The 13,770-nt window shown below is 49.3% G+C and overlaps 1 protein-coding gene across 1 annotated transcript in view; it reads left to right on the forward strand.

Moving 5' to 3' along the window:
- Window positions 1-13,770, forward strand: part of OLFML2B (olfactomedin like 2B) — a 116,307-nt gene that overhangs the window by 72,049 nt on the left and 30,488 nt on the right. Inside the window, exon 4 of the mRNA XM_065408945.1 lies at window positions 9,272-9,448. Within this exon, the coding sequence (XP_065265017.1) occupies window positions 9,272-9,448 (177 nt within the window). The remainder of the gene's footprint in view (window positions 1-9,271; window positions 9,449-13,770) is intronic.

A 13,770-nucleotide genomic window follows, 5' to 3' on the forward strand; every position in this document is an offset into this window, starting at 1 on the left:
CACATCCCTTCTGTAGTGGGGGGACCAAAACTGGACACAATACTCCAGATGTGGCCTCACCAGTGCTGAATAGAGGGGAATAATCACTTCCCTCAATCTGCTGGCAGTGCTCCTACTAATGTTTACATGAGTTCACATGAGTCACCTGCCAGTTTCCAATTGGTAGGGGTCAGCTGTACAGTCCTTGGGCTCCCATTGTCTTTCTGGATGCTCCATTGATTTTGGTCTGTTTCAGCCAAACCTTTCTTGACCCATTTATACCATCCCTGACAGATCTGAGACATGCACACTTCATGTCTCCTGCTCTGCCCAGGGAGCATTTAACCCTTTTGCACCCACTAGCAATCCCTAGTCAAGTCGCACGTGCGTATCAAGTAGGTCACACCATACACACCATTCATTAAACATATTACAGAAAATTCCCACTTTGTCACAGCGGGAGGTCAGACTGGGTGGTCATTATAGATCCTTCTGCCCAGGGACGGCTCTAGGCACCAGCTGTGACGGGTTGGATCACAGAAACCCCCTTGGGAGCTGCCACCCGATGTGCAAAGACTACCCCTGCTTCTGTTTTCCCTGCCAGCTCAGGACTCCAGCACCCTGTCTTGCTGAGTTAGACACTCCCGTCCGGCTCCAACAAAGACCCAGGGTCTGAATCACTTGTCCCAAAGCTGCAAGTTTACCTGAAAACAGCTCATAGAAGTTTGCTTGTCTTTAGCACTCAGATGCCCAACTCCCAATGGGGTCTAAACCCAGATAAATCCGTTTTACCCTGCATAAAGCTTATGCAGGGCAAACTCATAAATTGTTCGCCCTCTATAACACTGATAGAGAGATATGCACAGTTGTTTGCTCCCCCAGGTATTAATACATACTCTGAGTAAATTATTAAATAAAAAGTGATTTTATTAAATACAGACAGTAGGATTTAAGTGGTTCCAAGTAGTAACAGACAGAACAAAGTAAGTCACAAGCAAAATAAAATAAAATGCGCACATCTATGTCTAATCAAACTGAATACAGATAATCTCACCCTCAGAGATGCTTCAGTAAGTTTTTCTCAGACTGGACACCTTCCAGGCCTGGGCACAATTCTTTCCCCTGGTACAGCTCTTGTTGCAGCTCAGGTGATAGCTAGGGGATTCTTCATGATGGCTTCTCCCCTCTCTCTTCTGTTCCACGCCTTTATATATCTTTTGCATAAGGCGGGAACCCTTTGTCCCTCTGGGTTTCCACCCCCCCTCACTGGAAAAGCACCAGGTTAAAGATGGATTCCAGTTCAGGTGACACGATCACATGTCACTGCAAGACTTCATTACTCACTTGCCAGCACACACATATACAGGGAGACTCACAGGTAAACAGCCATCTGCAGACAATGGGAGTCATCAAGATTCCAAACCATCATTAATGGCCCACACTTTACATAATTACAATAGGCCCTCAGAGTTACATTTTATATTTCTAGTTTTAGATACAAGAGTGGTACATTTATACAAATCAGATGATCATACTCAGTAGATTATAAGCTTTGTAATGATACCTTACAAGAGACCTTTTGCATGAAGCATATCCCAGTTACGTTACATTCACTTATTACCGTATTTTCTCTAAAACTATCCCAGTTACATTATATTGACTTATTATCAAGTTTTTATAAAACCATATAGACTGCACAACGTCACACCCTCCTCCTGAACTTACTGCCAGAGACTTGGACACTGACCATGGCGGAGGCAGTATACCTAAAATTCGTTTTTGGGCTCCCCTCTGGGGCAGACACTCCTGTGTCCCCCAAAAGGGAAAGAGACCCTGATCCAGCTGTAGGCTCACAGCTCCAAGCTATGAGAGACCTTTCGCTGGCCGGCAAAATCCCCCCCCTTTCACTCAGGTTGGGTTTGCTTCCAGCTAGAGTCCTTGGGGTTTGTTCCCACCGCAGCAGTCACCAGGACCCCAACTTCCAGCTCCAGGATACATGTCTCTGTGCACCTCTTCCACTCCATTACGGCCAGGTCATGCTTCTGGGTCTTAATTGCTTTGTCTCTTAAGTCCAGGCTGGTGGGCAGCCTTTTCTTTTTCCAGGTCAGCCTTTTCCCAGGCAAATTGTACATCAATTTCCATTTGTCTTCCCTTGAGACCATCACTTGATGAGCTGGGATACCACAGAGAACACCCTCCTGCCAGAACAGGCACCCCTCCCCTCCTGTCTTGCTAGGTTAGACACTCCAGTCAGCTTCAGCACAGACAGAGGTTGGGCCACACCCATCTGCAGTTCACTGAAACTGAGATGCACTTAGCTCAGGGGCTTCTTAGTTAACAGACATTCCCAGCGCCCATTGTTCAGTCTTTCTGGGCAATTTACAACTTGTCTAGTTTTAGCTTCTTTTGATCTTCATTCTTACTTAAATTGCTTCCTTTTCTGTCCCTACTTCCCTTGCCCGAAATAAGCAAACAGAAAATAACAAACCAGTAACCACTTTGTCTGTTCTCCAGCCACCACACTTAAAACTCACTTAAAATCACTACCAGTATCACAAAGCAATCAACTGTGCACAGATCCTGCTCGACTACGCCACTGTGACGGGTTGGATCACAGAAACCCCCTTGGGAGCTGCCACCCAATGTGCAAAGACTACCCCTGCTTCTGTTTTCCCTGCCAGCTCAGGATTCCAGCACCCTGTCTTGCTGAGCCAGCCACTCCTGTCCGGCTCCAACACAGACCCAGGGTCTGAATCACTTGTCCCAAAGCTGCAAGTTTACCTGAAAACAGCTCATAGAAGTTTGCTTGTCTTTAGCACTCAGATGCCCAACTCCCAATGGGGTCTAAACCCAGATAAATCCGTTTTACCCTGCATAAAGCTTATGCAGGGCAAACTCATAAATTGTTCGCCCTCTATAACACTGATAGAGAGATATGCACAGTTGTTTGCTCCCCCAGGTATTAATACATACTCTGAGTAAATTATTAAATAAAAAGTGATTTTATTAAATACAGACAGTAGGATTTAAGTGGTTCCAAGTAGTAACAGACAGAACAAAGTAAGTCACAAGCAAAATAAAATAAAATGCGCACATCTATGTCTAATCAAACTGAATACAGATAATCTCACCCTCAGAGATGCTTCAGTAAGTTTTTCTCAGACTGGACACCTTCCAGGCCTGGGCACAATTCTTTCCCCTGGTACAGCTCTTGTTGCAGCTCAGGTGATAGCTAGGGGATTCTTCATGATGGCTTCTCCCCTCTCTCTTCTGTTCCACGCCTTTATATATCTTTTGCATAAGGCGGGAACCCTTTGTCCCTCTGGGTTTCCACCCCCCCCTCACTGGAAAAGCACCAGGTTAAAGATGGATTCCAGTTCAGGTGACATGATCACATGTCACTGCAAGACTTCATTACTCACTTGCCAGCACACACATATACAGGGAGACTCACAGGTAAACAGCCCTCTGCAGACAATGGGAGTCATCAAGATTCCAAACCATCATTAATGGCCCACACTTTACATAATTACAATAGGCCCTCAGAGTTACATTTTATATTTCTAGTTTTAGATACAAGAGTGGTACATTTATACAAATCAGATGATCATACTCAGTAGATTATAAGCTTTGTAATGATACCTTACAAGAGACCTTTTGCATGAAGCATATCCCAGTTACGTTACATTCACTTATTACCGTATTTTCTCTAAAACGATCCCAGTTACATTATATTGACTTATTATCAAGTTTTTATAAAACCATATAGACTGCACAACGTCACACCAGCAAAGCTAGCAGTTGCTTGGGACGGCACATTTGCAGGGGCGCAAGAATCCGGCATGGGAGCTGAGAACCAACAGGGGGTCCTGGGAGCTGTAGTTCCTTGGTTAGCTCCCTGCCTATAGAGCCAGCCCTGGAGCAGGGAAAGAACTGCATTTCCCAGCATTCCCTCGGCCGCTAGTAACAGGAAAGGGAGGGGGAAGGAGTATGGAACTGAAACCTGCAGCTTGCTGTGAATGGTAGGGACAGAGCCAGCTCTAGGTTTTTTTGCCGCCCCCCACCCCAGCCCTGGGCTCCCCCTGCACCCCTGTGTTGCCCCAGCCCTGGACCCTCTCCTGCCCACACCCCCTGCTACCCCAGCCCTGGGCTCTTCCCCCCCCCACCACACCCCCTGCCACTCCAGCTCTGGCCCCCACCTGCACCTCCTGCTGCCCCAGCCCTGGGCTCTCCCCCAAAGAAAGAATTGGGTGGACTAAATGGACAGTGCACCTCTCTATCTGAAGCCTAGCAAGGGAGGTACGTGGATCCCACTAGAATTTAAAATGAAAAGTAAGGGAGGGGAGGCTCTGGACCTGGACAGCTTTAGATACAGTACCAGGCACGTAGGAGGATTTCCATTTCTGAGCCATGGAAGCAGAAATTGACTTTTTTTTTCCAGATTTAGCTAATATTCAGAGAGGGAATCTAGCACCTGCCTTACAGATTTGAACACCCTCAAAATTCAGGAGTGCTCAAGCTCAATTTGGGCAGCTGTTACTTCATTTCTCCCAAATCAAATATACTGATCCACTGTAACTTGCTGTAGAAAAAGTAGAATAAATTGAGCAAGAAATGCTTCCCAGTGGTTATTAGGACTGGAATTGCTATTTTCAACAGCCATTGCTTTTTTTTTTTTTAAAGTTTTATTTGTTTAAAAGGAAGACAGTGATAGTGCATTGGCAAATTCCCCATAGAAACAAAGAATGGAACAAAAGAATAATAAAGGCACCTCAACTTTTCCTCATTTATGGAGGACAGTATTATAACATGCATCCAGATATCCTTCAATCACACAAGCTGAAAATTGTTCCACTTTACTGCAGTTCTGTAGCCATATGGGAACCAATCCTGTCTGTGTTCTGTGCACATCCAAAATTCCTGCTGAATGACCCGCCCTGGGAGCGAGTTACCAGTGACCCAAGTCTGGGGTGGCAGGAGGGTGCAGTTGAAGGGGGGGGGGGGGGGGGAGAGCCCAGGGCTGGGGTTGGGGGCAGCCAAAATTTTTTTTGCTTGGGGCAGCAAGAAACCTAGAGCCGGCCCTGCTTCTGCCATTAATATCAATGAACAGCACCAACTCTTGTATAGTAACAGAGGAACTAGGGCCCAAGATCCACCAGTCTGTGTTCTGGGCAGTGGAGGATGATGTGTCCTGTTTTCTGCCAGTTTCATAGCTGATAAAATGTAATTAGATAATGAAGCAGTTCAGTTCTTTGGCAGGATCTGTGCCCCCGGTCCTTCTGAGCATGGGAGCATGTATGGTGACAGAGGCATAGAAGAGGCAGAGCTGGTGCATGACAGTCATAGCATCAAGACAATCTAGTACAATCTTGGAGTTTTAGTCAACAAACTTGGCAATTTTAAGGAACTCACACAGAGATCAACAATAGCAGTACTCATAAGGGGCTTCAGAGCAGTGGAAGGACTGCTGTGTATCCAGCATTGTCAGAGCTGGGAGCTCCATGTCTGCCTGGCACCTGACCTGAGAGGCAGTGCTGTGTCAAACTCCAAAGTTAACCTAAGGAAACATTGGTTGTACACATGCACATCAGTGTGTGCAAAGTGTCAGGAGGAAGCCACTGTTGTCAGTGTGCACAGGGCAAAATACCAGGCAGGGTTTACAGAACCTCCATTGATTTCAGTGAGCGTTTTGCCTGAGTAGGGACTTACGTTATGAATGCAGGATTTTACCCATAGACTGTACAATGCAGTGAGATGAAAGTGGCAATATAAATCCTTGAAACCAGAACTTCTATCACATGTAACCACAGGGACCCCACCATGGGACAACAGGGCTCAGGCCAGAGACCTTCAGCTCCTCAACACAGACCTGTGCCACTTGAGCCAAAGGAGTGTGTTATCCTGTGTGTGGCCTAGCCACTAGCAGAGGACGTGACACAATCGTGACACAGCTGTCTGCTAGATAGCAGTGGGATGTTAGAGATCAGGAGTTCTGGGTTGTGTTCTGGCTTGGGGAGGGGGAGTGTTGTCCAGTGGTTAGAGCTGTGGTTACAGTCAGGATAGCCATCTTAGATTCATAGATTCTAGGACTGGAAGGGACCTCGAGAGGTCATCGAGTCCAGTCCCCTGCCCGCATGGCAGGACCAAATACTGTCTAGACCATCCCTGATAGACATTTATCTAACCTACTCTTAAATATCTCCAGAGATGGAGATTCCACAACCTCCCTAGGCAATTTATTCCAGTGTTTAACCACCCTGACAGTTAGGAACTTTTTCCTAATGTCCAACCTAGACCTCCCTTGCTGCAGTTTAAGCCCATTGCTTCTTGTTCTATCCTTAGAGGCTAAGGTGAACAAGTTTTCTCCCTCCTCCTTATGACACCCTTTTAGATACCTGAAAACTGCTATCATGTCCCCTCTCAGTCTTCTCTTTTCCAAACTAAACAAACCCAATTCTTTCAGCCTTCCTTCATAGGTCATGTTCTCAAGACCTTTAATCATTCTTGTTGCTCTTCTCTGGACCCTTTCCAATTTCTCCACATCTTTCTTGAAATGCGGTGCCCAGAACTGGACACAATACTCCAGCTGAGGCCTAACCAGAGCAGAATAGAGCGGAAGAATGACTTCTCATGTCTTGCTCACAACACACCTGTTAATACATCCCAGAATCATGTTTGCTTTTTTTGCAACAGCATCACACTGTTGACTCATATTTAGCTAGTGGTCCACTCTAACCCCTAGATCCCTTTCTGCCATACTCCTTCCTAGACAGTCTCTTCCCATTCTGTATGTGTGAAACTGATTTTTTCTTCCTAAGTGGAGCACTTTGCATTTGTCTTTGTTAAACTTCATCCTGTTTAACTCAGACCATTTCTCCAATTTGTCCAGATCATTTTGAATTATGACCCTATCCTCCAAAGCAGTTGCAATCCCTCCCAGTTTGGTATCATCCGCAAACTTAATAAGCGTACTTTCTATGCCAATATCTAAGTCGTTAATGAAGATATTGAACAGAGCCGGTCCCAAAACAGACCCCTGCGGAACCCCACTCGTTATGCCTTTCCAGCAGGATTGGGAACCATTAATAACAACTCTCTGAGTACAGTTATCCAGCCAGTTATGCACCCACCTTATAGTAGCCCCATCTAAATTGTATTTGCCTAATTTATCAATAAGAATATCATGCGAGACCGTATCAAATGCCTTACTAAAGTCTAGGTATACCACATCCACAGCTTCTCCCTTATCCACAAGACTCGTTATCCGATCGAAGAAAGCTATCAGATTGGTTTGACATGATTTGTTCTTTACAAATCCATGCTGGCTGTTCCCTATCACCTTACCACCTTCCAAGATCTGGCATGTTCATTCTGCAAGACATTGTACCTAAGCGGATGAGACTTGGTCTGCCATATTAGAGAATGGGATTCTGCTCCCTGCAGCGACCTTGTGCTCAGTCAACTCATTTGTACAATAGGGGAAATAATACTTGCCACTGACCTGGAGTCTATGGCAGGGGTTGGCAACCTACGGCATGCGTGCCAAACACGGCACACAAGCCGATTTTGAGTGGCATGCTGCTGCCTGCCATGGTCCCGGCCCCCAGCCCCACTCAGCCCCCCTGCCCTCCGTAGAGGAGGCAGAGAAGAGGTAGGGATGGGACCATGGGGAAGGGGGTGGAACAGGGCATATCCCTTCCAGCCCCCTGCCATGAGCCGCTCAGGGCAGGGGGCTGGGAGCACCCCCATGAGCCAAGCACCCCAGCCCTCTGTCCTGACCCCTGAACCCCCCCACACCCTCAGCCTTCTGCCCTGCACCCCCACACACCCCCAGCCCTCTGCCCTGACCCCTGAACCCCCCCACACCCAGCCTTCTGACCTACACTCCCCACACCCCCACTGCCCTGACCCCAAACCCCCACACTCCCAGCCCTCTGCCCTGACCCCTGAACACCCCCCCCCCCAGGTCTGGGGGCCCATCTGCTGGCCCCTTGCCAGCCGGCGTCCCGGACGCAGGCCCCGCTCAGCCCGCTGCTGGCCTAGGTGAACAGAACCCCAGGCTGGCAGTGGGCTGAGCAGGCTGGCGGCGTAAGATCAGCATTTTAATTTAATTTTAAATTAAGCTTCTTAAACATTTTGAAAACCTTGTTTACTTTACATACAATAGTTTAGTTATATAATATAGACTTATAGAGCGAGACCTTCTAAAACACGTTAAAATGTACTACCGGCACGCGAAACCTTAAATTAAAGTGAATAAATGAAGACTCGGCACACCACTTCTGAAAGGTTGCCTACCCCTGGTCTATGGCCATGCTTGGTAGTAAGGGCTTGAAGTGGGTAGCGATGTGCACACTGGAAGAACAGACTTTAGAACTTATGGCCTCCTGGCTCCCAGCCCAGGGCCTTTTCCCCTAAGACAGTGGTTTTCCACCTGAGGTCCACAGACCCCTGCAGGTCCACAGACTATGTCTAAGATTTCCAAAGCACCTCCATTCAAAATTTCTTAGGGGTCCAGAAATGAAAAAAAGGTTGAAAACCACTGCACTAAGTCAAAGGGCACTTTGAGGGCAAGTCTCAGTCTCTCTCTGTAAAACATCACCCGGCCGGGTGGTGCTGCAGGATGGGTCAGAGGCCTGCCTATAATGATATGCTTTAGCACTAGATGTCTCTGTGCTGTATTAAAAGTTCCAGAAAGGGGAGTGGTCATGGGTGGTGCGTGAACCACTGGCTGGGGGAGGCTAGCCCCCAGCCCCGCCCCTTCCGCCCGCTCCTCCCACTGTGGTCACTGGACCTTGCCCCAGGTTAGCACCCCCAGTCCTGGAGCACTGGGAGGGAACGCAGGCAGGGTGGCCCTACCAGCCCCTGGAGCCAGGCCACAGAGCGGAAGCGGAAGCAGGAGCCCTGGGGGCGGAGCATGGGTGGGACCATGCCTGGCTGTTTGGGGAGGCATAGCCTCCCCAGCCTATGGTACCCGCTGCCCAAGGGAGTGGTCTCTCGGCGAGACTAGAGATGAAAGTGGCTTGTTTTGTCTAGGGCTTCTTGTTCTCTCTCTGTGGCCGCTAGTTAAGAACAACAATAGGAAGTCCCCTCTTCTCGCCCCAGAAAGGGGTCCTGAAGAATAATTAGGCAGCAGATCTCTGTCTAGTGAAGGCATTTCTAACTGTCAAGGTGTGCCATTCAGGCTAGCAATAATGCAAGCTCCAAGCACGTTGTGACCAAGGGCCTGAATTTGGAAAGTGCCAGTGGCAGTAAAATCACAGCTCTCTCTTTCTCTCTCTCAATTTCCTAGGAAGTATCCAGAAACCTCACCAGAAAGAACATGGATGCAACAGGGAACATGGATGCAATTTGGAGTGAGCCAAACACAAGGGACAAGGAAAACTGTTCCAGCAGTATCTCCAACAGCCTCCCTGACATCCGGAGCTCCCTGCAGAGGGATGCTGCAGCTGTGTACACCCACATTGAGGTAAGGCCAGCTGCCTTCTCCTGGCTACACATGGAAGTCCCAGGAGCCCCGTTCCAGTTCAAGAGCACTCAGTGCCACTGGTGCAGGCAATGCTCAGCAGTAGGACTGGCGAAAGGTGTTGAGGGAGAAATGTACTAGAGCTGCAGGGTTAACTCTGAACATCAGGGTTGGAAGTTGGTGGACTTAGGCATCCTCACATGGCAATATGTGATGGGAGTTGCATCCCCTCGTTATTCTGGTGCCTGTAGGTGGCAGGACAGAACAGCTGCTTCCCCACGGAGCCCCCCTCCTCTGCCACCACACACCAGGCATGGCCTTGGCTGGGGCACATCTTGTCCAGGCTTGGGTTCCTTGACTTTTGCATCTCAAGCTCAGGCCTCTCTGTATGGTCAGTCCCCACTCTGCCATGCAGTGTCCCCCTTACAGGCAGGGAAGGAGTCACCAGCAGCTACACACTGCACTGTGGCTTTAGGCCCTAGGGAGAGGAGCAGGCTTGGTGGCTCTGGAGACTTACTGTCATAGAGCAAGACAGGTAGCACTGCAGGCTTCCCCTGCATGTGAGCCTGAGCTCTGACCCGAGGACAGCGGGGTTCCACTTCCATGACTCATTGCGTGCTCGACCTCTGCTCAGACTGAGTCCACTGGAGAGGAGCTGATGAGGCCTCATTGGCATACATATCTGATTTTACCATGAGCACCAAACAGCCTCCAGCTGGTACCTGCCGGTCTGAAGTGGGTTAGCATGGACAGGCTGGCAGGGGCTGGCTCCATCCCTCCCTTCTCTTCCCTGCAGAGCTGTTCTCCCACTCACCCTTGTCAGGACTAACTGGCACAGCTGCTCAGAGCTGTGGGATCAGACCCGTAAGGCACTCGGCAGTGCCATGGGCACCATGACTCAGAGGCATGCGCTGAAGGTGCTTCAGCTGCTAGGCCCAGTAAACACCCAGAGCCATGACTGAGGGGAGTGGGTATTTTACTAGGGCTGGCAGGAAAGGGAAGGGTTGAAAACACCCTGGGTGCCATAGCTTCAGCTGTTACAATTCAAGATAAAACAGTAGAATTCGTGGCTTGGCCCTGGGGACACCCAGCTGAGGGTTCAGGCCCTCTTGTGTCTGGGGTGCCCTCTCCAGTCTCGTCCTTTAGGATAGGCAATCAGGGAACTTGCAGATGCCTCCCCCAGGATCAGCCCATGGCATTTCTCGTCGGGGCCCCTCTAGTTACAACAGCACTTCCTGCACAGTTGGTGCTAGCGGCTGCTCCAGCCAGAGCAACCATTAGACTACTAGGCCTGGTGTATAATTGAGATGGAATATATGGGCCAAAGGTGTTACTGCACACCAGTCCCTCTCCAGTGTTAAACCAGGTCTGGGTTGGGATACAGAGCCCTCAGCCTGCTCAGTGCCATGGCAAACACTCCACTATACAGCCTTTAAACCTCTTCTTACAGAGAAAAGACAGAAGTAGAACCAGGCAAAGCATTTGCAATGTAGAGTATTAAGTCAGGCTTTCATTGTAACAATTGGCCTTGTCCCTTTCCCTTTAGCTGGAGAGAGCTTTAGAAGGAAAAGCCCCTTGTTGGAGTGTCTCTTAGATGGGATCCAAGATGGTAGGAACTGTCCTTCTGGGGAAGAGAGAAGCAGTTAGCTGAGAGTGGCTGGCACTGCTATTACAGTCTGATCCCACTTAATCCAGGTGGCAGCTGGGATTCATCCACAGCTGGTGGAGGTGGTGATGTCATCTGGGTCCCTCTCTGGCCTGGTCGGGTCAGGACACCTCTCAGGATTAGCACAAAGAAGGGCCAGGCCCAGGAGATGGTGGGGGTGGCTGCCACAATGGTGAAGCTCGCTCCAGTAAGGGACCTAGGGATAACAGCTAACCACTTGAACTAGCGACTCCTTCCCCTGGGCTACTTCCCTCTCCAGCCCTTCAGCTTGTGGGGCTTCCTGCCCTCTCTCTGCTTGGGCAAGGTTTCTCCCAACCCTTTGTGTCTGTGGAGTCCCTCTGCTCTGTACAAGCTGGGTTTCCCTTTACCTAGGGTCTTGGTCTTCTGGCCCACCACAGCACTTTTCCAAACTCTCCTCTGCTTCCCTTCAAACTGCTCTCTGCTCCAGCACCAAACCACTCTACTTCAACTCCTCCAACTGTCTGATTGAAGCAGGGTTTTTTTATCAGGTGACTGGCTTCAGGTGCTCTATTTGCCTTAATTGGCTTCAGGTGCTTTAATTAAACTGTAGCAGCCTCTCTTCCCTCTACAGGGAATAAGGCTTTCATCATCCTGGGGCTTACATATCTCTCCTTTCTATCACTCTCCTACTGTCCTCTGGCCATGCTGTATCACACTATTTAGAACATTCTTTATTGAAAATAACTTGACCTACTTTCCATAGTAAATTCCTAAGCAGGCAAAAGTTATAGACCAATTGTCCCAAAAGGCCTGCAGTCATGCCTGGCTACATACCATTGATTCAGCCCCAGGCAAAGGAGACTGCCCCCTTGCTAGGCTGACCCCCAGAGCTTTAGCATCCTTCTGGATCCTGGGGTTCCAAGGCCAGCTGCTGGCTCTGTGTTGTGGAGAGTCCCCGAAAGCCCCTCTCACTCAGCTCTCTGGCTGCAGGCCCTCTCGGCTCTGTCTCTGCTCTGCACACAGCAGCATCCTGCTGAAGGGCTGCCGTTTGCAGACTGCTCTGCATGCAGCTGCTCCCATCCCTGCCTTGCTCTCAGCTCACCCTGCAGCCCCACAGAGAATCTCCAGCGTTGGCTTCCCACCCTCACCTGGCTCCCCACACAACGCCTCCAGCGCCGGCTTCCCACCCGGCTCCCTGCACAACCCCTCCAGTGCCGGCTTCCCACCCGGCTCCCCACACAACCCCTCCAGCTCCGGCTTTCTGCCCCTCCTTGCTCCCCACCCAATTCCTCCAGCACTTACATCCTGTTGCCTTCCTGCTCCCCACCCAACCCCTCCAGCACCTGTTTCCCACCCCCACCCAGCTCCCCTCACAACCCCTCCAGCACCTCCTTCCTGCCCCTCCCTGTTCCCCACACAACCCCTCCAGCACCTACTTCCTGCCCCTCTCTGTACTGTATAATTTTTGGTGGTGCCTGTAAGAATGCTGCCTTTGGTGGGACACTTCTGAGAGTGTCAATTCAGGACAAATTGCTCAGAGCAGGGCAGTTACAGCCCAAGGCTGGGGTTCCTTTGCACACCAAGGCAAACCAAACCAGCCAAACAGAGAAGACTTCGGTTTTACCCCACTGGCTAACCACAAGTCACACAAGCAGTTCCCTTAGACACTGCAGTTTCCCAGTATCACCACCAGTGACATTCATTATGGGGATGAATGGTTATGAAAATCAGTACCCCAGTAAAAGGAAAAAGGTTCTCCCGAACCCAAAGGACCAAGCCCCAGACCCAGGTCAATATACAAATCAGATCTTACTCACAAATCATGCTGTTGTCAATCCTTTAGAATCTAAAAACTAAAGGTTTATTCATAAAAGGAAAAAGATATAGATGAGAGCTAGAATTGGTTAAATGGAATCAATTACATACAGTAATGGCAAAGTTCTTGGTTCAGGCTTGTAACAGTGATGGAATAAATTGCAGGCTCAAATCAAGTCTCTGGAGTACATCCACAGCTGGGATGGGTCATTCAGTCCTTTGTTCAGAGCTTCAGCTTGTAGCAAAGTCCCTCCAGAGGCAAGAAGCAGGATTGAAGACCAGATGGAGGAGCTGCAGCAGCCTTTTATAGTCTCTTGCCATGTGGCCTTTCTTTCTTTGTTCCAAAGACAAGCTGCCCAGCACATGACATGAAAAAACCTCAGAGTTCTGGCCATAGGCATGTCCCTGCATGCCTTGCTGAGTCACAAGGTGTATTTGCCTTCTCTCACAGGGTCAGTTGTATAGCTGATGGTCCTTAATGGGCCATCAAGCAGGCTAGGCATTGCTGACACCAAATTGTCTGGGGTGTTACCCAGAAGCACAGCATACGTTTGAAATACAGACAGTATAGAGCCAATGCTTATAACTTTAAATACAAAAATGATACATGCATTCAGATAGCATAATCATAACCAGCAAACCATAACCTTAGACACCTTATTTGACCCCCTTTATACAAGATTTGGTGTCACTACAGACCTTGGTTGCAACAATGATCACAGTTGTCTAAGACTCTTGGAGGGAGTTTGGGTACTGGGTGCGGGCTCTGGGCTGGGGCAGAGGGTTGGGGTGCAAGAGCGAGTGCAGGGTGCAGGCTCTGGGAGGGAGTTTGGGTGAGGGAGGTGGTTTGGGGTGCGGGCTCTGGGCTGGGGCAGGGGGTTGG

This window comes from Emys orbicularis, chromosome 8 (genome assembly GCF_028017835.1).
Source record: "Emys orbicularis isolate rEmyOrb1 chromosome 8, rEmyOrb1.hap1, whole genome shotgun sequence".
Lineage (NCBI taxonomy): Eukaryota > Metazoa > Chordata > Testudines > Emydidae > Emys > Emys orbicularis.